General features: G+C 36.4%; 2 protein-coding genes across 2 annotated transcripts; one reads left to right on the plus strand and one right to left on the minus strand.

Annotated features, from left to right (window-relative positions):
- Positions 1 to 1962: 1962 nt before the first annotated feature.
- LOC132598693 (4-hydroxy-tetrahydrodipicolinate reductase 1, chloroplastic-like) lies at positions 1963 to 9306 on the plus strand. Its single transcript, XM_060311712.1, has 8 exons — positions 1963 to 2281; positions 2581 to 2818; positions 4385 to 4518; positions 4605 to 4679; positions 5709 to 5810; positions 8401 to 8510; positions 8596 to 8683; positions 8868 to 9306. The coding sequence occupies exons 1-8, from the start codon at positions 2108 to 2110 to the stop codon at positions 8934 to 8936; spliced, it is 990 nt and encodes a 329-aa protein (XP_060167695.1). The 5' UTR covers positions 1963 to 2107; the 3' UTR covers positions 8937 to 9306.
- A 3956-nt stretch (positions 9307 to 13262) lies between these two features.
- On the minus strand, positions 13263 to 23448 carry LOC132598694 (uncharacterized). The gene is made up of 21 exons (XM_060311713.1): positions 23034 to 23448; positions 21021 to 21153; positions 19779 to 19915; positions 19633 to 19678; positions 19171 to 19383; positions 18530 to 19033; positions 18317 to 18451; positions 18010 to 18225; positions 17839 to 17928; positions 17516 to 17763; positions 17343 to 17431; positions 17003 to 17043; positions 16190 to 16220; positions 15983 to 16105; positions 15681 to 15898; positions 15454 to 15549; positions 15234 to 15346; positions 14952 to 15087; positions 14759 to 14863; positions 14325 to 14647; positions 13263 to 13672 (listed from the first exon to the last, which is right to left on the minus strand). Exons 1-20 carry the CDS (start codon positions 23306 to 23308, stop codon positions 14447 to 14449), a joined length of 3150 nt encoding a protein of 1049 aa, XP_060167696.1. The 5' UTR covers positions 23309 to 23448; the 3' UTR covers positions 13263 to 13672; positions 14325 to 14446.
- Positions 23449 to 25684: the final 2236 nt, after the last annotated feature.

Below are 25684 nucleotides of genomic sequence, written 5' to 3' on the forward strand. Positions count from 1 at the left end.
TGCAGTGCAACGCTCATTGACATGAAATATTAATGTCCAGTAAAGATTTCGGGTTAATGTGCTCTTCCAAACTTTTTACAAGTCAAATGGATATTTTAAGATTAAGAAATTCTTCCACTGACTTGAAAGTTTGATCAATAGAGGTCAGAATTACCTTTATTTCAGAACTTCCGGTTTCTCAGTAAAATCCAAGGGACACTTTAGTTCTCTGGTTTCTTTAATCTTTAATACGGAATTCATCATTGTTCCTGCTCAATGAACATAAAAGCCATCAAGTGTCAAAACTTAAACCTAGTCATTCGTTCCAAACTTAAATTGAAAGATCGCGGCAAGTATCAAAAGAATAGCTCAACTGAAACTCTTATTAAAGCTTTACCATTCCCCTGGCAAAATACGATAGATTACAAGACAGATGCTTCTGAAAGAACATGTTGTCCGTTAATATCCTCACTACATGTTACAGCAACCACCTGGGGATACAATTCATTAACCAGTCTTATAGCACTAGGCAAATGCAAAATAATACTAACATAGGGACATCCTCCAGATCAGCTTCTTTTTCTTCTTTTTTTGATTTAAAAGGAGTATATAATAGGAGCCTTTACAAAAACATAGGGATATCCTACAATCTTTGGTCCTTTGATAGTCTTGGGTGTATAAACCCATTACAGAAGGAGGGTTATCATAATACACAAACTTTTTCCAAAAACTCAAGAGTCATCGCACTAGTACATCTGCTACCTTGTTGCCCTCCCTATAGGTAGGTTCCATTTTAACCATCTACTACTTATTAAATACACAGGGTATGTTGTTGTAATTAAACTTTAGTCATTATCTAAAGTTATTTAATGTTTAGATATTCTTTACTACAGAAAAAATATTTGAACAAAAATATCCTTACCTTGAACATGGAAAATCACCAATATAGTGTGTGAAAATTTGAAACATTTACAAGTGAAACTCCATTATAATATAGTGATGTTCGAAATTCCTCTATAGGTAAAGAAGCTCCATTATGCTATAGTGTGCTAGAATTCGAAAAGTAAAATTTTAACATATTCTACTGTCTCAACTCAATTTAAAATAAATTCGATATTTCTATTTAACTGTAAGACTTGTTTGAACTCCATGGCGGTACATTGTCATTAAGTAATTTTTTTTTTTTCACATACCTATTTCATTCATGACACCTATTTTTAAACTTATGTATATTTTATCATTATTTCACTTGTGGAGTTTCAAACTCCAGAAACTTTCCGAACTTCGACAAGTAAGAAACAAATTATATTTATTGCGAAACATCCACTCAAATTGAAGTAGGATAAGAGGAACAAAAAAATTGACACTAAAACCTGATTTCTTATTTAAACAATGCCTTTTGTAATTGTACAAGTAAAACTATTTTCATAAGCATTTCATGAAGGAAAATTAACTAAAATGTTTCTTCAGCTTATCATTCATAAGTCATACAGTAAATTTGAATTCTGACATATCATGACTAAAATTTACACCATGATCGACACTCGATAGATGTTGTTGCGCTCGCTCAGTGATGAAGGATTCTTTTTCCCCTTTCATAGAAATACTAATTTGCAAGTTTTCGCATATTAAAATGACAAATATGAAAATACTAGTCAAAGACAGACTTCTGTTTTTTTTTTGCTGCACCATGTACTTGAAGAGATTCAAATAAATCAACCTATGCTTACAATATTGTCATACTAGATTTGGTTCTATCTTTTATATTCTAGTAAGTTTTGCAGGTAAACAGAAAAATTCACTTATTTCTACGATACTATATTGATGTTCTTTTACTTAATTTTCATAGACTTGTGGAAACTTCTTAAATTTTTCTATAAAATCGCTTGATTATTAGTACCATTTATTTATTATTCTATAAAAGGATAATTTATTGAAGTAAAAAAGAAGAAAAGAGCTATCCTTGCCAAACCCAAAGTTGAATAATAATAAAAAGTAGTTAGTACTCCATAACCTAAACCCAACAAAAACCTAACAAAGAAGAAACCTCAAATAAAGTTGGCGGCAGACGCTTTCTGGCATCCGTCCACGGTGTCATTCATTCCAATTTGCTCTCTCTGTAAACACAATGTGGGCTGTCATTAAACTTCCTGTAAATATCCATGGAGGAGCAATTCATTACAATCCTAGCAACAAAAATGGCTGTAATGGGTTTGTCAGAAGTCGAAAATCTTTAGTAAAAATGTGTTCTACACCTGGACAAAATGTTCAGACTTCAGTTAAATCACCACTTCCTATAATGGTACCTCCCCTGCAGTATTATCTAGTATTACTTGTTGTTTTAATATTTTTCAGACCTCTCTTGTGGGGTTACACTGGATATGTTGCTGTTCTTGTTTTAATATTTTGCTCAAGTAGTAGCCATATTATAGCTTTTAATTACACCGGCTAAAACTGTTGCAAATATGGCAGTCTCTTCAAAAGTTAAGCTATAGACTGGGCATGAATTTGAGTTCTTAGCAATGTTATATGTGAGTACTGTTTACTTCAGATTGGTTAAGCTCAAATTTATTTTTTTGGGTTTTGTTTGATGATGTAAAGGTGAATGGTTGTACTGGAAAAATGGGGAGGGCAGTTCTTGAAGCATCAATCTCTGCGGGACTTCAACCTGTGTCTGTATGTTTTAGTGGTCCAGAAGATGAAGGAAAAATTGTGGAGGCGGGCGGAAAAGAGATAACTGTGCATGGTCCTTCAGATAGGGAAAACATACTTTCCTCTGTTTTTGAGGAACACCCCAATCTAATTGTAGTGGACTACACCGTGCCTGCTGCTGTGAATGGTAAGATAAAGAGTCAAAAAGTTTACATTTTTATGCCAATGACATACATCAATTCAGTTTCAATCTGCTGACTTCTGTCAATATCACTATCTTTTGGCTGTTCTGATACGTGACATATGCATTGCTCTTATTGTTTTGATATACCGTGTTTGATGCCAATGATACTTCATCTGTAATTAAGGTCAATTATTCTCTATGAACTACTCTAGACCTGCTGAATCATTGATGATGAAAATAAAAGGAAATAAGGATCAAACAATCTAACGGTCCTATTGAAGAAAGAACATATTCTACTGTTGTAGTAAGCTCTATCTAAAATTTGAGGGGCTTTATTACTTATAAATGTTGTTTCGTTATTAATGGTGTGGATCACTATCTTGATGGAAGCATATCCACGTGTTATCATAGACAATAGATCAGCAACATTGCCCCCTGGGCTTTGGTCCAGTGGTAAGAGTTCATCACGTGAGTGTTGGTTAGGCACACACATCACAGTTTTGAACCTTGCCATAGTCAAAAGCATGGTATTTAAGTGTAGAAGTTAGAGGGTTGGGTCCATTATCCACCGATTTTGAACGGTGTGCTACTAGTCTCGGCGATTTCTCGGTTATCGAAAGAACGAATAAAAAGGTTAGCAACATTGGTTGACCTTATCACAAGAAGCAAGGGCAGTCTATCCTGGGAGTATGCTGTTGAAGAGATATTCAGTCTTGGGAATGGAAGAAGTAGAGAAATTTACATAAAAGAACTATCTTTGCACAAGAATAGGTGAAGGGGAGGGCAGAATAATGTGGACAATAGCGGAAACAGGAAATTAGTGTATCTACTCAGCGACTACGGAGAATGCTTTGGAGAGCAAAAGCCCCAACAAAAATGTCCTTTTCAGTGGCTAGCTTTTGCATGAGGCATGGCTAATAATACAAACAACTTGCACAGAAGATGAGGTTCTCTTTTTTTTTCTCCTTCTATTTGTGAGGGTTGCTGTATGATATATCCTGCTAGTCTGCTACATTGTAACTTAGCGAATTCTGTGTATGTTTTGGAACCTTTATGGTATTCAGTGAATAATGCTTGGAAGCAAGCAGTGATTAGCTGGCAACAGCAGAAGCTATTGATTATAGGCAGACATGGAAAACCATTCCTTTATGAATATTTTGGACAATTTTGTTAGAAAGAAACCACAGTTGTGTTGAGAGTACAACATAGAATATTTCACTTGTAAAGTGTGAATTTCCTCGTAACTTAAATTTTTTGGTGTACGGGGAAGTTTTCTAATGATTTTTGATAAAATGGACTAAAAAGATTGTCTACATACTCAGAGGGATGAGCCCAGCTCTTTTGTATAGATACAATCATCTTGATGCTGAGGTTATTGTAAATTAAATTTACCAGCATAAGTAGGTCCCTGAGATATCTATTACACATGTCTTCAGTGGAGGGCAGAAGAGGGTGTGGAATGAGGTACATAAAATACAAAAGCACCAAAATGATATCTATTGCATTCTTTGCTGAAGATTCTGTTGACATAGCCATTATAATGTTCTTGTTGCCACTATGAACCTGCAGATAATGCTGAATTATACAGTAAAGTTGGAGTGCCTTTTGTAATGGGAACAACTGGTGGAGATAGGGAGAAGCTGTACAAAACAGTTGCAGACTCAAAAATTTATGCTGTGATCTCCCCACAAATGGGAAAGCAGGTTTAGACATTTTGCTCTTCTATTTTCTTTTAATAGTATACCTTAATTTAACAGGAGGTATACCTGTATGTTTGCCTCTGTTTTAGGTGGTGGCTTTTCTCGCAGCCATGGAAATCATGGCAGAACAATTCCCTGGAGCTTTCTCTGGGTACAGTTTACAGGTTTGTCTCCTTCGCCATGCGAGTTGACCATTGTTTTCCAAGCTCTTTCATATTCAGTCAATGTTTCTTATCGAGACCATGATAACTAAAAATTTCATAGTGATTTGAAATGCTGCTATATTTTGTCCATGCTTTCATTCTTTTACCATAAAAGGTGCTTAGTTGCTTTACTTGCATTGATATGTCAGTTTCTGTTTTCCTTGACATGTATATGAGGTTAACATAAGTTCTTTTCATCCGGAGATTTGCATATTGAGACCCAAACGGCTTTTGAATTCAATGTTGCTATAAAAATGTTAAAGCTATTGGTAATTACTTTCTGAAGATCACTGCACCATTAAGAACTGGAACTCGTTGATTGTTTCTTTGAAGTGCTCGCAAGATCAGTTGTACAGCAGACAGTGGAATTGTACTAGTGATTAAGCAGTAAATAACCGGTATACAAATTTACATCTTGAGTGCTGCGCGATTAAATTGGCTGTTCCTCACTCAATGAAGAGCTCTTTAGCAGCTGTTCCTTTTACAACTGGGGTTTTGGTTTGCCTCTTACAGTTAATGGATGGAGACAGACAGGCAGAGCATTAAGGGGTCTGAAATGACTTGCAAAATACTGCTTTTCAACTTCATCTTCAAATTATTTTTCTTTCAACTTCAACCAAATATTGTCCATAACGCCTACTAGATCATTTAGTACCCACCAGGCATCGTTTCCTCTCTTTTAGGTTACTATTTGCATGCTCCTGGATTAGACAGCAATTTAAAGACTGTATCTTTCTTGGGATTGGTTCTTTTATTATTTTCTGCTTCTGATTTGACATACAGTGGACAATCCTCATGCTTATTCCATGTAAAATTATCTGTGCCTTCATAGAGCATCTTGTTTTCTTCTTTGCTTACCCTTTATTATTTCCTCATTTACTGATCCTCTGGCGGTCTTGTTCATCTCAACGTGTTAATAGAACATTCAGTTTGATTTATAGTATCCTGTGATTGAAGCCTGAATTTTGACCATCTTTATCAAATTATAAGGTGATGGAGTCTCATCAAGCAAGTAAATTGGACACTTCTGGAACTGCGAAGGCTGTTATCTCTTGCTTTCAGAAACTAGGCGTTTCTTTTGATTTGGATCAGGTGTGTCTACTGCTTTGTTTGTTCAATAACGATAAAACATTGACGTATCATGTTCTTCCATATCCTCCTGTCCCAAATTTCAATTCCTTCTTCCATTTTACTATTTTAGTTCGTCCGGTCTTTATCCTTTTCAGTTTTGACTAAACTCTCTTATGAAATAATGCTATTCTACTTATTTGATCGTGGTCTTCCATGCTTTTACAAACATGAGTTCATCTTTGCACAATTTGACTATTTTTTAATACCCCCAACTTAACTAGGAAAGAATCTGATAACGCAGAGAAAAAGCTTGACTATATTGCTTTGTGTAAGTTCTTATGCCTCACAGCTCTAGAGTGAAGCATCTGAATTCATGGTCATTGATGGAGAGTATCAGGTCTATGTTGCAGCCAAATTGATAGGAAATAGCTTACCAGAAACAATAGAGTACGGAGTACATCCACTATTTTTTCTTCCAAAGCTGTCATTGTCCCTGGCACTTTATTGTGATGCTACTTGCTCCTATGTCATGTCTTCTTCCATCTGTTTCCTATATTTTCTCGTAGTGCCATTTTGCTTTGGGGTTTCTGGATCCCTGCTGCGACCTGTTTCTTGGGACATACATTCCTCTAGGTAAATTGCAGATTTATGTTTCTCTTTCTTTCTTGGACATTCATCTAGCAGAACTCACCAGTTCTCTTAAATCTATCGCACTATTTGAATACCAGCGAAAAGTCTAAAGTAAATTATATTTCCTGCACGGCATAAGTGTTCTATTAGCCTTGCCTGAGATGGGTTTTCCATCTTTAAGTGGTGGTACAGACTGCCCAGTTATTGAATATTTTCACTATGTTTCAAGTTTGCAAGGGAAAGAGAATGAAACTAAAGGTAAAAGGTTTAATATATTTTCAACCTTCTTCGAGTTTTGGGAGGAAAAGAGAATGAAATTGAATAATATACAACAACAACCCAGTGAAATCCCACAACGTGAGGTCTGGGGAGGGTAGAGTGTATGCAGACCTGACTCCTACCAAGGTAGGACGGCTGTTTCCGAAAGACCCTCGGCTCAATAGAAAGCATAAAAGCATAAAAAGAGGTCAGATAAGGCCAAGAGATTCAAAGCAATATGAAAATGAGAATAACTAAAGCGACTTAAGCCATGATGAAGCAGTTTGTAAAGGAGCAGTAGCTATCACAGATAAAATAAGATAATCAAAATACAGAATAACAAATAGTAGCAGAAATCAAAGCACAAGAACTTATATCGCGATAATGTGACTACTAATATGAAAGGATAAACGCTGCTATCTACTAGCCTTCTACCCTAATCTGAGTCCTCCATACCTGCCTATCTAAGGTCATGTCCCCGGTAAGCTGTAACTGCGCTATATCGTGTCTAATCACCTCTCCCCAATACTTCTTCGACCTATCCCTACCTCTTCTGAAACCATCCATGGCCAACCTCTCACACCTCCGCACTGGGGCATCTGTGTCTCTCCTCTTCACATGTCCAAACCATCTCAGTCTCGCCTCCCGCATCTTGTCTTCTACCGAAGCCACTCCCACCTTGTCCCGGATAGCCTCATTCCTAATCCTGTCTCTCCTGGTGTGCCCACACATCCATCTCAACATTCTCATCTCGGCAACTTTCATCTTTTGAACGTGAGAGATCTTAACTGGCAACACTCCGCCCCATACAACATAGTCGGTCTAATTACCACTTTGTAGAACTTGCCCTTAAGTTGTGGTGGCACCTTCTTATCACATAGCACTCCGGAAGCGAGCCTCCATTTCATCCACCCTGCCCTAATACGATGTGTGACATCATCGTCAATCTCCCCACTGCCTTTTATAATAGACCCAAGATACTTGAAACTACTTGTCTTTTGGATGACCTGAATACCAAGCCTCGCTTTCACGCCAGCCTCTTGAGGTGCTTCACTGAACTTGCACTCCAAGTACTCTGTCTTGGTCCTACTCAGTTTGAATCCTTTAGACTCCAGAGTCTGACGTTAACCCTCCAGCTTAGCGTTGACTCCGCTACGAGTCTCGTCGATCAAGAATATGTCATCCGCGAAAAGCATATACCATGGCACCTCACCCTGAATTTGCCGCGTCAATTCATCCATCGTCAAAGCAAATAAAAACGGACTAAGAGCTGATCCTTGATGCAACCCCATCACAATTGGGAAGTGCTCTTAGTTTCCTCCTACTGTCCTTATCCTGGTCTTGGCTCCGTCATACATGTCCTTGATCACTCTAATGTACGCCACAGGTATACCTTTAGCCTCCAAGCATCTCCGTAGGATCTCCCTTGGAACTTTGTCGTAAGCCTTTTCTAGGTCGATGAATACCATGTGTAAGTCCCTCTTCCTCTCCTTATACTGCTCCATCAGTCTCCTTACAAGATGGATGGCTTCTGTAGTTGAGCGTCCCGGCATGAATCCAAACTGGTTCTCTGAATAATATAATGATCAAAATTCTATTGGAGTTGGAGCATATAGAGAAATTCAATTTGCTCTCAAGCCTTGATATTGATTTCTTCTATATTACTTGTATTTTAAAAGGTAGAGTATATATTAACAGTTATCTTCATGAAATATTCTATCAGGTACAACTAATACGAGATCCTGTGCAACAAGTTGAGATGGTTGGTGTCCCCGAAGAACACTTGTTAGGCCATGCTTTCCACATGTACCATCTGACCTCACCAGACAGAACGTAATACTGTCTATCCTTTGCTTTTTCTTATTTTTGTCCAATGTCTATAAGTTGAACAAACATTAACTTGGTTTCTCTTTTTCAGGGTTTCTTTTGAATTTCAACACAATGTTTGTGGTAGATCTATCTATGCAGAGGGCACAGTTGATGCTATACTTTTCCTTGCTAAGAAGGTAATCCAAACCTAATATGTCTAAATTGTTATAAAAGCTTCTTTCCTGCGGTATCACCATTCCTCTCGAGGAACAAATTCAGTTAGAAATAGAAGTTTCATATATAATTCAAGTCTTTCCAATTATTACAATGCTTTTTATTCTGCAATCACCAAAGTAAAACAGTGGGTGTTTCTGAGTATAGGTGAAGTTGAAAGAAGAGAAGCGGATATACGACATGATCGATGTGCTGCGAGAGGGGAACATGCGATAACAGCTGAGTTTCATATGCTGGAGTAGGGTGTATAGCATTTAGACCTCGGAATGGAGAGAAACGATTGGTGGGTTCAATTTTGTTGGCTTTGGCCCTTCCAGTGGATCTAACAGCTTTCGGATCTGTAGTTGAATGACTCTTAAGATACAGATATCAAAATAATATAAAGATTCTATTATGACTAGTAGGTTTAGCTCCAGCCTCCATGCAAGCATTATGCTTGCTTCTCTTGAAGAGCTTGTTGTATGCTTTTTCTTCCCTTTTCATTTGTATTACCAGAAGAGAAAGGATGTTATAGGAGGTTCCCAATGTTTTCGAGAAGTACAATATTCACCTTGCATCGAGTTTCGGCTATTTTCTGTTGAGATTATTACATGATTTTCAATCAATAAGTTTGATTTAAAGTTATCTGGTTCAATAATTGTAATTAAGCGTAGAATCAAATAGTATACCAAAGTTATATATGGTCATAGGATTACAAATTCCCAACCAAAGCTCGTGTGTGATAATCACAGTTTTCCCTTTATTTCTCACTCTATCTATACTAAATTTTCTTTCTTAAAAAAAAAAAAAAAAAAACTCACGCTCTCAGAAACTGTGTACCGAGACATATGCCATGCCAGCGAAAAATGTTTATGGTACAAACTTTGGATGGCATAAGAGCAACTTGAACTAGGCCTAGTCCAAGTGTCAAAATGAAAGTACCCGATAAGTTTAGGGTGCAATCTATGAGTTTTGTCAATACCAAAGAATGTCACAAACATGAGTATCTAACAATTGAGAATTTTTTGAAAAATAAAAGGGGTCAAAAATGTCTCTCTACTTTGTTTAAGGGCTAAAAATATTCTCTATTACAAATTTGGGTCAAAAATACCCCTCCCGTTGTTGACAGAACTCCCCAAATCGCACAAAATAACCTGTTTCATTTTTTAAACCCGCTCCATCATTTCAACCAAATCCAACTTAATTAACAAACCTACTATCCCCGGCCATATTTCCCCAACTTAATTCCGCTCCATCTTTTCACATTCGGTTATCAAGAAAAAGAATTGATGCGCTTAGATTCTTAATGATAGAAGTAACAAACAAGTACTAATGTATTTCGAACATGGCAAATTGGACAGTTAGAAGCTAAAACCGAATGCCAAGCTAGAGCAGTTAGAAGGAGTATGCGTATTAAACAACCCTCTAGAAAGTTATCTGATTGAGTATGGGATGTGGGTTTGGAGAATGATAAGCCCGAAATGGATTTGGGGTGGCTAGTTAGTAAGTAGTGAAACGATAGGCCGACATTTATTGAGCGGAATTAACTGAAGACAAGTAGAATTATGTTTCAGGGAATTGGAAGGGGATGTAGTTTTTTAATTAAGTTGGATCGGGTTTAAATGATGGAGCGAGTTTAAAAAATAAAATTCGGTTATTTTGGGGATTTCCATCAAGACAGAGATATATTTGAAAACTTTCATAACGGGAGGGGTATTTTTGATTCAAATTTGTGATGCAGGATATTTTTAGCCCTTAAAATAAAGTAAAGGGGCATTTTTGACCCTTTTTCCAAAATAAAATGTTTGGGGTTATGGATATGAAGTGTTGTGGACGTGACGTCCCCAAATGAATATATTTCTAGCATAGACCGTCTAGTTTCTTTTAGTCAAGTGTCAAACATACACTTGGAATTAAATCCCATTAATCCATGCTCGAGCATTGGCATGGTACTCCTAGCACTAGTTCATACTGCTAAAAATTCAAATGTTTGAAACATTGTCGTTAGCGCACTTGCTAATGAACGTTGGAACTATCCTAATTACAATAAATGAGGCTTATGGATATCAAAAGAGATGTTGAAAACATCACCTATGAAAGGTTGGCAAAGGTAATATCTCATTCTGGTGGGATAACTGGTCTGGTAAAGGTGCCTTAGCTAAACTCATTAACTATCACAATGCCCCAAAAAATACTATGGTTGAGCAATTCTTTGATGAGAGGGGTTGGAACATCCCTCTTCTCAATGAAGAACTTCCTTTCTATATTGTTAATGAAGTCAAACAGGTGGAGATCCATTATAATTATGATGACTAGCCTATTTGGACTATTGATACCAAAGGTGTTTTCTCTTGTAAGACTGCTTGGCATAAGGTAAGAATTCAGAGAGCTCACTCATTCAGTGCCTCCATGATATGGCATAAGAAGCTCCCTTTCAAGATTTCCTTTTCTACCCTTAGATTGATTGAGAATAAAATCCCTACTGATGTTGCAGTTAGAAGATTTAATGTTAACAATCCTTCAATATGTTGTTGGTGTTCTATCCACAAGGTAGAAAACACTTTTCATCTGTTTTGCCAAAGTGATATTGCCAAACAAATATGGTCCTTGTACAGTCAAAGTTGTGGCATTACCATCAGACTTGGGGATATCAGGCAAAACTCTTCATGTCCTGGTGGCTATCTCATACTAAGAACAGAATTCATGCCTCATTTATTCAATGTCTACCTACCATTATCTACTGGGAAATATGGAAGAGTAGATGTAAAGCAACTTTTGAGAATATATTCAAATGTCTCCCAGATCCATCACTAGACAGGTTTGCAATACAATGGTAATGCTTCTTAACAGTCTTTTTCCTGATTTTAGTTTTCCTACTAACTGGTTTGAGTTGTGTAAATCCATTGAGATGGCCAAACAAATTGTTATCAGTAAGTTAATCAGGTGGCAGAAACCAGACAATGGATGGTTCAAACTCAATACAGATGGAAGCAGTAAAGGCAATCCAGGCAGCGCAGGAGTTGGAGGAATCATCAGAAATAGTGAGGGATATTTTGTTGTGGCCTTTGCTGAAAACTATGGGACTTGTAGTAACAATGTCGCAGAGGCTAAAGCCATCCTTCGGGGCATTAAGATCTGCATCAACATGAAACTACCCAATGTAGTTATTGAGACTGACTCTCAAGTCATTATCGACATGATTAACAACAAAATGAAGCCACCTTGGCAGATTCACCACACCATTGATCACATTATCCAATTCTCAAACAAAGCCAATTTTATTTTTGTTCATACTTACAGAGAGGGTAACAAAATTGCCAATCTCCAGGCTAACTATGGGGAATCTATCCTTCACAATACCATCATGGACAATGTCAACCTTCTCCCGGATTCTGCTAAAGCCTTGTTGAATTTGGAGAAGTTAGGCATACCAAATTTCAGGTTCAAGCCAAGGAAAAATCATTTTGTTATTAATGATGCTTAGTAAATATTTGCTAATTATGCTAACTAAGTGTATAGCATCCTTTTGGTCTTTCTTTCAAACTTCAACTGAGAAGGAGATGCCTTCCAAAGCTGGGCTGATATTTTTGCTCAAAATGTATACTAGGATAGCATCCTACTTCTTTCATCTTGTTCTGGAGGCTATGGTCTATGTCCTCCTCCATGTAATTACTCTTTTTGATAATAAACAGGTTGGGGTCAATGCCTTAACCCCATAAGCCACCATGGGTCACCAGACAGAACGTAATACTGTCTATCCTTTGCTTTTTCTTATTTTTTTGGCCAATGTCTATTAAGTTGAACAAACAGTAACTTGGTTTCTCTTTTTCAGGGTTTCTTTTGAATTTCAACACTGTTTGTGGTAGATCTATCTATGCAGATGGCACAGTTGATACTATACTTTTCCTTGCTAAGAAGGTAATCTGAACTTGATATGCCTAAATTGTTATTAAAGCTTTTCTTTCCTGCGGTATCACCATTCCTCTCAGGGAACAAATTCAGTTAGAAATATAAGTTTCATTTATAATTCAAGTCTTTCCAATTATTACAATGCTTTCTAGCTTTTTTGTTCTGCAATCACCAAAGGATAATTGTATAGCACCTATATTAGCTTATTTCATTGGATCACCGATTTCACTTTTCATCCTACCATGGTGAAGTGAAATTCTTTTCTAGTACTCAGATACATAAAATCAGTTTAAACGTGAAGTGTTCAATTTTCGGGGGGGCTGAAAGCTGAAATTGTAATATGGAGGTAAAATCGTTTTAGCTTTTGATACCAATCCCTGTTGTAACTTGAAAATAGACATTGGTGTAATATCATTTTAGCTTTTGATAACAATACCAACAATTACACAAACTTTGATATACAACTTCATATTCTCAATAAACAATGATTTTCTTTTTCTGGGGTGAGGTGGTTTGATTTGGGTGGAAAGAATTATTTATCCTAAACACCAAGAGCATGATGCTTTAATTGCAGCTAAAACAAGAAAAGTAAAAGAGAAAAAAATCAATCAGCAGTGCCATTTAATTCATTAAATTAAAGGCTCAACTAGCAGATTCAGTCCGAAAGATCTTAAAGATTGACCTACAATGTGAACACATTCACTATGACAAGATTTCAATTCAAAAAATAAGTCGTAAATTATACAAACATCAAAGAATTGTGCATATACACACTGAAGTTCTTTCAACAAAGAATATATATAGATAATATAAGAAACCTCACACAGCATAACTTCCAGCAGCCCTTTCTTTTCCTAGTTCCTTTCTTTGACACCTTATAACTAATAAATAAAATAAAACAATCTCAAAATGGCTAACAAACCCCATCCCTACCGCAGCTCTCCTCCATCCCTCAGCCTGAAAGTAGAAAGAAAAGACACTCTTCTATAGAATATGTCAAAATGGAAGATATTGCATCTCCATGGAAAACTTTGACACCTGACCAACATTAAAACAACGCAAACCTGCAAAGTGAATACAAAAAATGCAAAATCTTGAGTAAATCACCTCTGACAGACAAATACAGCAGAACTAAGTCTGTATCCATTTATGACTTGTTCGCAGTATGGAACATTATTGGAGGGAAAAAAAAAAAGGAACGGAACATTACACGTAAAAGCTATTAAGGAATTATGAGGTAACAAAGCATAGTGGACACAATATCAAAGCAAACTTGTTTTCAATCTTTATTACAGCGTCAATGGGATATTCAGAGGCAGAGACTAAATTAAACATGAAGTTGTTTTCGGAGGAGGTTTTGGAATACAAGAGGCAAACATGAGCAAAAACTGTTCATACATGCATACTTAAATGAAACATCTTTTTATAAGGTGAACAAATCATGCTACAAGAAAACATAAATAGATCTACCGAACACAAATTAGAACAAACCACCAGTAACGTAGATGATACTAACCAAGTTAAGTAGGAACTATGGATATCTCAGGTTTGTTAAAAGCATATCAATAATAGAATTAAAATAATGACATCTGAACTGCTGGTCAAAATGAATTACTTGACATGTATCTTGAATCTCTTTTTTTTTTTATAAGCACATGTATCTTGAACCTTTAGTTGCAAGGAAGAATGATAGCAAAGGTCTAAATAACTATATACCTGGACGCGATCAGCCTAATTAGCTGCTCTTCCACCATGGATGCATGTCTAAAGAATAAGCTGATCTTTTAATATTTCAAGAACACCAGATAAACTTGCTCTTCTTAAAGGCTCTTTACATGTCAGCTCTGAGGTGCAATAGTTGCAAGGGCATTAGCATGTGCAGGTGGAAGATTACTCAGAAGAGGCTGCATTTGTTGACCATAAATCGAAAAGAGGTGGGAAAATGCTCTTCCGACATGAGCCTTGACTTCAGGGGTTTCAACAGGTGACATTGCAACCTGGGCAAAAACATTAACCAACTCTGGAACCAAAGATAGGATCTGCATATTAACAAAACAACAGCAGTAAAGACGTGTTTAATATCACATTCCACGTCATAAAGGAATCGAGAATGACAATTAACGTGAAGTTATGATAAGGCGTGAAAATACCTGAGAGTTAGACGACAAAACAAGATTGCATATGCAACTGTAGACTGCCATTGATTCTTCATGATCCTCTTTCAGAGGAAGAACTTTCAAGAAAACAGGTAGCACCTAAAGAAAGTACGAGAAGACATAACGACCATAGCAAACAGAGGGAAACCTTCACCACCAAAAACAATAGAAAGGTCAGATTCTACACCTGATTCAGTGGGATTGTCTCTGGATGAACCATTATCATCCTTGCCACCGCACCAGCAGCATTGTCTCTCACCGCATTATCTGGCTCAGCTTCGCCAAATAATGGGTAAAGGCCCCGTAAAGCATCCCCATAATATCTAGAATAAAGTGAATAAATCAGATTTAGATGTACCAACAAAGAAGGTAAATGGTAAATATATCAGTGGCTACAACTCCACAAACTCAGAACATATATTAGGAACAGAAGTAGATAGGTAAACAAGGTGTGCATGTGAAAGCATACTTCAAAGCAGCATCACCACCATTTTTGCACAACTCGCCAACACAAAATGCTGCATTCCTTCGGTTAGTAGGATCTGCTGAAGCTAATTCTTTAAGTACCAGGGACATCACAGTCTGAAGGATGATTAATGTTCCTCAATTCAGTTGCAGAACTATCAAAATATGTGTGTGTGTTGGAGAGGAGAAGAAAAGAACCAATTAACTAGTTTTCAAAATTTTACATCAATATAACCACCAATAGGAGCACCCATGTGTTGAGCAACTTCTGCAAGGGTTGCAACGACCATGGTCCGATCTTGAGGTGGGCGCGATGCTTTCTGCAATTGCAGGGGTTATGCAATGAAACACTGTGACTAAACTAATCTCTAAGGCAAAGGACAAAAAACATGAGATGGGAGTCTGAGAACTTGACAAAAAAAAATTATAGGTGGGAGCATCCCAAACTCACTGCAAATTTCATCAAAGGTTCGAACAGCTTTGAAAAGATAGGAGCAAAATGGGAACCCATGGCCTTTGCAAATGCAGGGAGGAGATCAGAAACAGCATCCATTAGCACTTCGTCATGTTCAGTGTCGTCATCATCAGCTTCACTATCTGATTCTACGAGCTGACAAGCAGACTGCTCACGTAACAGAACTAAAGTTCCCTCAACAAGCTGAGTGATATCTATAAAGATGGGAAACACAAGTTTATCCTGAATTTATTTTTAATGACTGGAGAACCTGAAGGAACCAAAATGTGCACACTTACAGGGCTCAACAGCCATGTAACCAAAATCTTTCATGATGTCAGCAACAGCCATACAAGCTTGCGCAACGACTTCTTTGTCGTCATCTTCAGTCATTGTCTTTATATAAATTTTCATTACAGTATCTGCAAAGCAAAACATTTGTAAACACTCGGATGATACATTTGCATCACAGATTATATGACTGACACGAAGAAGACAAATCTTACCAAAAACTTCTTTTATCTTTGCCATTCCCTCCTGTCAAAGAGGGGAAAAAAAGAGATGAAGCAGTCATTAAAATCATAAATATTATCATAGGCTACTAATTTCATTGACAGCTTACATAGACAGTGTTATCAAAGGCGCGCTTTAAGCACGCTTAAGCCCTGAAGCGAGGCTCAAAACATGTTGAGCGCTTCGCCTTGCTTTATGTGCGCTTCAGTGTCGTCATCAAGGCTCTAAGACATACTTTTCCTTGCCAATGAGCCTCTCTTGAGGAGGTGACACTAAATGATTGATATTTCACTTTATCTTAATATTTTTACAATTTATTTGTCCATATATTTGTTATTCATGCTTATTATTATTAATCTTGGACTAAACATATATATATATATATATATATATTTGTATTTTTGCACCATTGCACTTTTTTCATTAAAGCCCACGCTTTATATGCGCTTCGCACTTAAAGCCCCAGCTGACCTTAGAGCTTTTTTCGCGCTTTTCGCTTTTGATAACACTGCATAGACATTGTAATTAAATAATAAAATGTGTGACACTTCAGCCTAGGGCAGCACAATTACTTCAATGGCTCAACCTATACTAAATTAGTTTTCAGATGCTTATTTCTATCCAGGACTTGCTGTGCATTACTACGAGCTTTAAAAGTATCAGTGCATATTTAATAGCATCACCACAAAGAGTAGTCATGTAATACCTCAACTGAAAAAGCCTGATCAATAAAAAGCATCAACTGCTTGCAGATATAGATGATAAACTAAATAAAAAAATGATGTCAGAGATAGATCATCACTCACATTATGACCTTGCAATGCTGCTTGTGTAGCTATCAAAATATCTGCAATCAAAGAGATCACCGCTTATGGACATAGCTCTAGCTTGTTCTAGTAGTTTTGAAAATAAAATGGCATCATCATAGAAATTACCACAGCAAAACTAGTATCAGAAACTTCTAAACCCTGTAAACTTAATCGCATATACATATTCAAAATCCAGTTTCTAATAACACATGAAACGGCTATAGACAGATTGACATGTTATACAACATATAAAAATACATGCCGCAGGTCAAGCATTCAACAAGCAAAATACTAACATTAAGATGAAATCAACAGAAAGCAGCCCATTACTACTCACATTTGAGAGAAATAATGGCTTGCATTCGAACATCCTCATGAAAGTAGCTAGAATGCTTCACCAAAATCTTCAGTGACTCTTCCAAGTAACTTGAGTTACATTAAGGAATCCAGAAAACCATTAGCATCAATGTCATACAAGATAAGCTTTTGTATGTATTTAGAAAAGGATACGGCGCATAAGAACTCTTTGTATGTAGAGCAAATAAGCCAAGGGCTTGAGTTGCAGCTGCCTTCTCATCTAATACACCAGTTCTTATACTGATATTACGAACCCTAGGTTCATCATGCGCTTCATCATCAGATGACACTCCGCCAAATCCATGAACATTTTCATCTTCATCAGAATCATCAATATCAACAGCAGAACCATCATCTAGGTTGCAGGAGGTGAATGCCAGAGGAACGACATGCGGAAGGTACTGTTTCAAAAGAGGAAGTTATAGAAGAGAAAACAGCATGCTTAAATGTATAAAGATCCAAAACATCAGTGGTACCTGAGCAAATCCATCATCCAGAATTTCCGCTACATTGCTAAAAAAACCATGAGTGTATTCTCGAAGCTCGCTAAACTCCAAACCAAAACCCTGATAGCATCATTAACTATCAAGAATTGTTTGTAAATATGAAAGCAGCCCTAAATGTAAAGAGCTTATAAAGTTTCTCACTGAAATTGCAGCTTCAATGAAAGGCGGCAAAACTGGTTCCATCCTTGTCCGGCCAACAGACATTGCAACTATCCCAACTAATTCAGTAGCCCTAGCTCGTGAACGGAGGTCTTCATCATTTGTAAGCACCATGAAAACTTTCATCAACTCTAGAACTCTTTCAGCATAGGGAACAAATGCTTGTTCAGCAGCAGATGCAACTGAACCAATAGCAGACTGCAATAAAAGGAGAAAATTGGTTGTGACGGGGTGACACAACTTCAGAGTCGAAAAAAGCTATTTCTAAACCATCTGAAAAGACACTTACCATGCAAGTTTCCTGCAAATTACGAGGGCTACTTTGGAGAGCACCAAGTAATTTTCCCATCAAAGGATCCAGGAAAGGAAGAATTTCTTCACCCATGTTCTCACAAAATGCGGCCAATGCATAGTAAGACTTCTCCTGCACGGGAACAGAAACCATTTTTAGAAGAAATAGGCACCAGCGGAAGGACTTAACTATGTCTTAGCGTGTTCGCACCTTAACTTCATCAGATACATCCTCGACGGCATTTAAAATGCACGGGAGGACACTTTCATAGTGAGTAACTATCTCGGGCTGCAGATACTCAGCAAATTGGCCCAAGGCAAATGAAGCAGCTCCTCTCACCATTTGTTCAGGATCTCTCAGAGCCCCCAAGATAATGTGTAGAATGGGTTCCAGTTTATTCTTCATGAGTTCCAAACAACCCTCAGATATAACACCTAAAACAGTAACTGAAGCTTCCCGAAACTTCCCATTTGGACTTTGACTGCTTAAAGAAGCAAACTCAAGAACAGGTGGGAATACATGTTTAGACAAATTCAGAGCCATGGTATCAATTACTTCTGCAGCAGCACGGTCTGGAGCAAGATCATCATCTTCACTTCTGTCTGTAGATTCAGCAAGCAATGGACACATTACTTGCAAAATTGGTGTTACTAGCTTGTACTTTTTAAGAGAATTCGACTTGTACTTCCCTAGCCACGAGATTATTTGAATAGCCTGAAAAATGAACCAACAAGTCAAAGTAAAACACTTACGAACCAATAACAGATCTCGAACAGGCAAAAACATATGTGAACATCACAACATCCAAGTACCAAAAGTTTCACAAAGCTGTAACCGTATCATGTTCCTACCTGATGGCGTGTGTTCGACTCCAAATTTGGACTTGAACAAACTTCAAGAGAAAACTGCACTATTGCTTTAACTGAATCCCCAAGTAGAGGTGCAGGAGATTCTATTAGCTCATCAAATATTTCAAAAGCAAGCACAGCAACATCTTCATCGCCTGAAGCAAGACACTGCCTTGACACATTCAAAATGCCAGGGATAAACTCTCGAAACTTGACCTGCAAGCAGGATACAGGAGCAGACACATTTTCAGGCTAAGATGGCAGTTAAGATGTTTTAAAACTAACAGGCATTCTTAATTTTTCTCAAGACTCAATTTTTTTTTTATGTGATCCCAACAATTTCACCATGGTCCGCCTCTACGCCAAGTTTGCTCTAACAATATTTGAAAATAAAAACTTTACAATAAATTAAAACATGGAAGCTGCATGAGTCTTTAGATAGCATAATGAACAAAAAATACTCACCACTTCTGCCTCATCATGAGTGAACTCTAGAAAAGATCCAACTGCCCTGTAAACATGATTTAATCCCAGTTGCGGTTCAGAATTATAAAATGTAGGTTCTGGATCAAGAGATTCAGCAGTGCTAAAGATTTTCAAACAAACATTACTTGAGAGCTGCAACTCTGACACGGTTACTTGTTTCATCTTGAAGGCACTTAAGCAGCAATGATTGCAAATCAGCAAAATATGGTTGAAAAGAATTCCCGATAGTTTCAGTCAAGGAACTGAAAAGAATCAAAGCCACCTTGCATCACCAAAACAATGAAATCGCCCATTAGTCCATTAAAAATAAGTAACCCTACCGGTAATTGCATAACATGGAAGAGAGGGCATCGTTATCCCAATCCAAGGGGAGGGAAAGGTTGCAACATTTTCTTTACATGGATTAACAATTTACTGATGCTCAGGTTTTATAGTTGAGGGCATTCGTCACTCCAAACAGTACAAGCTAGTAACACCAATTCTAAGGCAGATTTATATTAAGAAACCTTGATCATAGCAGATTGAATTCAAAAAGTACAAACTTGAGCTGAATCAATTCTTTCAGCCTGGAAGTAGTTATAATACAGACAGCTCTTTACCTTTTCATAAAAAAATGACAGTGCTATTCTGTTTGCTTAGTCGCACTTCCCAATTGGAGCACCCCTCAGCCCCGTGTCATCAATCCCTTTTTTCATTAGTTCCATTAACAGTCCTCATTATGAAAAATAAAAGGAACTGACAAAAGTTTAACAGGCATTCTACCACAGTGTTACGTGAATTCGGACAAAAGCTCGCAGTATGCTGAAACTGCCAAACACTTTGAATTTTCAGAATGAATTTTCATACTCAGTCTGATGGGAAAACTAAGTACTATTTTTCAGAGGGTAAGGGGTGTTTACACTTGACAGTTACAAATGGTTAATGGAAATCGTAACAGAAGGTATCAGTATCATCATAGCCTCGGAATGATAAGATCTAGCAATTGCAGGGAATTTATTGCCATATAGCAATAAACACTTTTGGGTATAAGCTGCTCCACTTTGTAGTTTTTCCATCCGAAAATTAAAAAAGAAAGTGCAATAAGGGCCTAGGACTAACACAAAGTGGCAACAGTTGTTTGCAATGTTGTCTGATATTTTTAACAATGTGGAACAATGTTGTCTCAGATGGACTGGTGGGCAAACCACCATGGGATGGTATATAAGCCATCAGGACACAACTTTTGATAATCTCAAATCTGAAATAGCATTTATGAAACTTTTCATTTATGCCAACCCAGAAGCTGCATTGCAGTAATTGCAAAAGAAAGGGACCATATGAAGAGTTCATCTAACTAAAACATGTTATGCCAATCAAGTATAGGATACCTCTCTGTGTTCTTCTTGTGCACTTTGACTGCACTGGAACAAAAATGGCAACAAATCTGACCACTCTCCAGCTGGAACCGCATATTTTGCAACAATACTAATCACATTTGCACTAGCTCGCCTCACCGGAGGACTGAAAATGAGCATCACATTAGATCAGTATGATTTGCAGGCTAAATATCATCTATCCAAGCTTCCATGAAAATTATCCAAATCGAGGCCTAATAAAAGCATCTAGGTAAGGGAATTCAATGCATCTACGAAGAAAAACTAAAATAAAGAGAAAAATGTAGAGGTCGTGATCTAGTTTTTCAGACACATGTATCATTGAGTAAATTACTATAGAAAGTACAACTTTACCAGTTTCAAAAAAAAAAAAATTATTATAGAAAGTACAAATCTAATTCAATCAGCTTGCGTGACAAATCAGTGACTCTTCCATCCATTATTATGAGAATAATAAGTGAACAAAATCGACTTCATCAGTTAAAAAGTTTTTATCTTTTTTAAAAATGAACTAAGACAGTGTTATTAAAAGCGCTTAAAAGCGTGAAGTGAGGCGAAGCGACACGTCAAGCGCTTTTGTTCCCTGAAGCGACGCGAGATCAGAAAAGCTCTCGCTTCAGCAGAAGAAGGGAGAAGCGAGGCGAGGCGTGATGCGTCGCTTTTGCGAAAAAAATGAGATTTTTGGAAATTCAATTGAATTAAGGGTTAATTTTAAGTCAAATTTTAAAACAATTGCAACGGACTTCCGCATCTTCTTCGTTGCTCTTCCTCCTCCAATTCTAGGGTTTCAAGGTAAGTTCTTCTTCTTTATCTTACTCTTTGATTGTCTCTTCTTCTCTTCTCCTCTTTTTTCAATCTTTTTCTCTTCTTCTTTTCTCCTCTGTTTTCTATTCTTCTTCTCTTCTTTACTTCTCCTCTGTTTTCTATTATTGACTATCTAGTTCTAGTATCTATTATTTAGAGCCCGTTTGGATTGGCTTATAAGTTGCTTATAAGCTGTTTTTAGCTTTTTTTAGTGTTTGGCTGGCCAGCTTAAAGCCATTTTGTGCTTAAAATAAGCCCAAAAATTAATTGGGCCCATTTGGCTTAGCTTATCTAAAGCAGCTTATAAGCTAAACAGCTTATAAGCTGCTTTTTTTTAGCCCATCCAAACAGGCTCTTACTTTTTAATTTAAGAATTGAAAGATTTGCATAATATGTTATTTCTATTGAGTTATTGGTTAGGCAAATTTTCATTTTATTGTTTTTGCATAAAATTGCACTTCAGTTTAAAAAAAAATGTGTGCTTCGCTTCAAGCTTCTCACTTTCTCACTTCCAAAACACTGAATTAAAAGCTCAAAAAAGTCTCTTTGTTCTGCAAAACCTTGTATATCGTTACGTGTTTTATAATCTACAGTTTGATCAGAAACTCATTGGCAGACATAAGTCATCAAACTAAACTACTCAAAAAGAATTGGAGAATTGTACAAACTCCCAGTTCATTCTAATCCAGCAGACTTTATGAAGTAATACCACAGTGTTTTTGAAAAATGTGTGCATGTAAATCTCCACAGAGAACCTGGAAACTACTGATCATCAATAAATAGCAAGATGTTTCGTGCAAAGTGCTCAATGAATTACTAGACTGAATGGAGATTAAAAAAAAATTAATGAATCAAGCAGGCATGTGTTCCAACTCCGAACCGCGAATAAATATGTTACATGTGTTATAATCTACAGTTTGATCAGAAACTCATTGGCAGATATCAGAGTCAACTACTCAAACTAAATTAGATAATTACACGAACTCACAGTTCATTCTAATCCATCAGACTATATAAAGTAATACCACGTTGTTGTTTTTTCAATGTGCATACGAATACACATGTGAGTCTCTATAGCAGCACCTAGCAAATTAGTTTCAGCAAATAAAGTTACACTAGTGATCATCAAGATGTGTCGTGCAAAGTGCTCAATGACTTACTGAACTGAATACGGGGAAAAAATAATTAATGAATCAAAAGGACCTGTGTTCGACGGTGATGCTCTCAATTAGGGATTGTTTAACGAGCTGACGGAGCTGAGGAGTTAACTTAGCCCAGTGACCGGTGATCTTCTTACGGAGGAGTACCGCCGCAAGTTGCCGAACATTAGGCGTTTTAGCGGTGCGGAGATGGTGAATCAATGATGGAACCACTTGTGGATCCTTGGCAAGACGCTTAATTTGGTCTTCAGCTTGTCTTCTAGCGTCATTATCAGGCATCAGAAATTGAATCAATAATAGCTCCAGTGATTGCGCCATAGTTACACTATTCTCGCTCTTTAGAGAAAGAGAGTATGGAGGCGGCTGTGGAGGAGAGAAACCCTGCGCGGCGGGAGTTCCAGGGTTTTGGGTTTATATATTGCCAAGGGAATAGTGTGAATTCTATTGTGGGGCTGCGCGCTCACGGGGCTTTGCTTGTCTACTACACTGCCCGGAATGTCGTCGGCATACGTCAACTTGATTTCGTAATGTTTTCTTCAAAAATGATTTTTATTTAAATACTTTTAGAAAAATATAGTAGTTAAAATTGATAAAAAAAATATTTCGATTTGATATTATCCCTGATACTTTTTATCTGCCACTTAAGTTATAAAATTTGGTTGAAAATATTTGTTATTCTAGGAAACCATTAGAATATTAATTGATAAGTAATTTTCTTGAATTATACTCCCTCCATGGAATAGTTGTCATGGTTATTAAAAATGGTTGTCTTAAGTTATTTATCGTTTTATAAGTTCAAGACACAATTAATTATTGTTCTCATTTACCTTAAAGTAGAATGTTGCATTAATAGTGATGAATGACACATAAATAGCGTGAACATTAATGCAGAGAGATTATAACTTAGACATAAATAATGATAAAGTAGTCAAATACCTCCTATTTAATATTTCTTAAGGAACGTATAAAATAAAATAAAACGATAAGTAATTTGAGACGGGAGAAGTACCTTACCGCTCATATTGATCGGATGATATTTTCCTATTAAAATGGTGAAAATGATATGGTTCTTATAAGTAAATGTGTATAAATTTTTGAACTTCATTACTTGCACAAGTGAATACTCTGACATTAATAATATCTAGGATTTCAAAATTTCATCATAGCTTTTTAATTCGTTAATAATATTATTAATATTTAAAATTATATAATCATTTTTACACCGACGAAATATTGGAAGAAATTATGAAAATTAATTTTGGGCATATCAAGCTCACTTTGAGAACTTGTGGTTACCATTTAATACGGAGATCTATCTATTTACATTATTGTACTATACAAGTACTAGTATTTAAGAGAACGAAATTCCAAAATGAGTGGGTGATCCACTTTGATGCTATATATGATATATTTCATATCGGGCAAAACTATAATTATAAATAAGTATTTACATTATGAGTTGTTACGAATGCTTTTGTTTATTTATGAGTTCTTTGAATTGAAAAAACAATTTGATTCTGTGGAAGAATATTTCCTCTGGAGGAATTGAAAACCATTTGATTCGCCTTGAAATTTATTCTCTTTTTATGTACCTTATAAATTCTAGAGATGTCATTTTTCTTAATACCTTGTTTATCTATGTTACAAATTTTAGAAATGGGCTTGGCTCTACTCGTCGGTTGTGATGCGTGAGACTCTAGATGCCTCCAAGCGCATTTCCACGTGTGCGCAAATCTAATGTCTTTGTAGCCATGTTTTTTTTTATTTTTTATTTTTACAATTTTGTAGCCACGTCGACTTCCAACAATTGTAAGACATGATAACAAACACTCGCCAGTTGTGTTGCGTGAGCCTCCAGATGCCTCCAAGCATCTTTTCACGCATGGTATTATTCAAGGTTAGTCTATTTTTCTGGGGTAATAAATCCAATGTTTTTGTAACCACGTTTATTGTCCAACAATTGTAAGACATGATAACGAACACCATCAGTAGCTTCAGTTCCTTGATTGCCGCAAGTGAATTTTTCCTTCAAACTATTTTCTATCGTGAATTTACCTCTAAATTTCAAAATTAATTTATCATTATTTATACAAGGCCCTTCACATAATTTTATCCTGTTAAACTCTGATATTATGAGATGATCTCATTTTTCATATGAGATTTTATTTTTAAATACAGTTTATGTCTTTCATTGATTTTCTTTGTTGACTTTATAATAATTAATACAAAATACATATATGAGTACAAAATCTAATAAATTAAGGGTATTAAAATATATTATTATTAATTTCTAGAATTCAAAAAGTTTAAAAGAAATGTGTTAATATTATTATTAATATGGTTTTACGAAAATGTTTTTTAACGTAACATTCGTGAAAAAACAACTTTCGTTATATCAAACACATTTGTAAAGCTTGTGGTTATTATTTAATATTAATATCTATCTATGTACACTGTAATATTATACTGGTGCTAGTAAAAACACGAAACTCCAAAATGAATTGGTGATCAATGTTGTTACTATATGATATATGTCAAATCAAATCAACTTATAAATCATAATTAATTTGACATTGTGAGTTGTTGGGAATGTCTTAGTATTGTTTTTTTTTAATTTTTGACAAGGTACCCGAAGCTACTACGTTTCGCGTATTGGACTTTTCTAAAAGAGAGCTCAGAAAAAGGATAATTTTT

This window comes from Lycium barbarum, chromosome 6 (assembly GCF_019175385.1).
Source record: "Lycium barbarum isolate Lr01 chromosome 6, ASM1917538v2, whole genome shotgun sequence".
Classification (NCBI taxonomy): Eukaryota; Viridiplantae; Streptophyta; class Magnoliopsida; order Solanales; family Solanaceae; genus Lycium; species Lycium barbarum.

Bases quoted from the DNA above. Each gene is read 5' to 3' on its own strand.
- LOC132598694 (XM_060311713.1), bottom strand. From the start codon at position 23,308: ATGGCGCAATCACTGGAGCTATTATTGATTCAATTTCTGATGCCTGAT. The intron at 18,452-18,529 runs GTGCGAACACGC...GTTCCCGTGCAG, and splicing joins ATGTATCTGATGAAGTTAAG to GAGAAGTCTTACTATGCATT. The intron at 17,432-17,515 runs GTATCCTTTTCT...ATGTAACTCAAG, and splicing joins ACAAAGAGTTCTTATGCGCC to TTACTTGGAAGAGTCACTGA.
- LOC132598693 (XM_060311712.1), top strand. From the start codon at position 2,108: ATGTGGGCTGTCATTAAACTTCCTGTAAATATCCATGGAGGAGCAATT. The intron at 4,680-5,708 runs GTTTGTCTCCTT...TCAAATTATAAG, and splicing joins TCTCTGGGTACAGTTTACAG to GTGATGGAGTCTCATCAAGC. The intron at 5,811-8,400 runs GTGTGTCTACTG...ATATTCTATCAG, and splicing joins TTTCTTTTGATTTGGATCAG to GTACAACTAATACGAGATCC.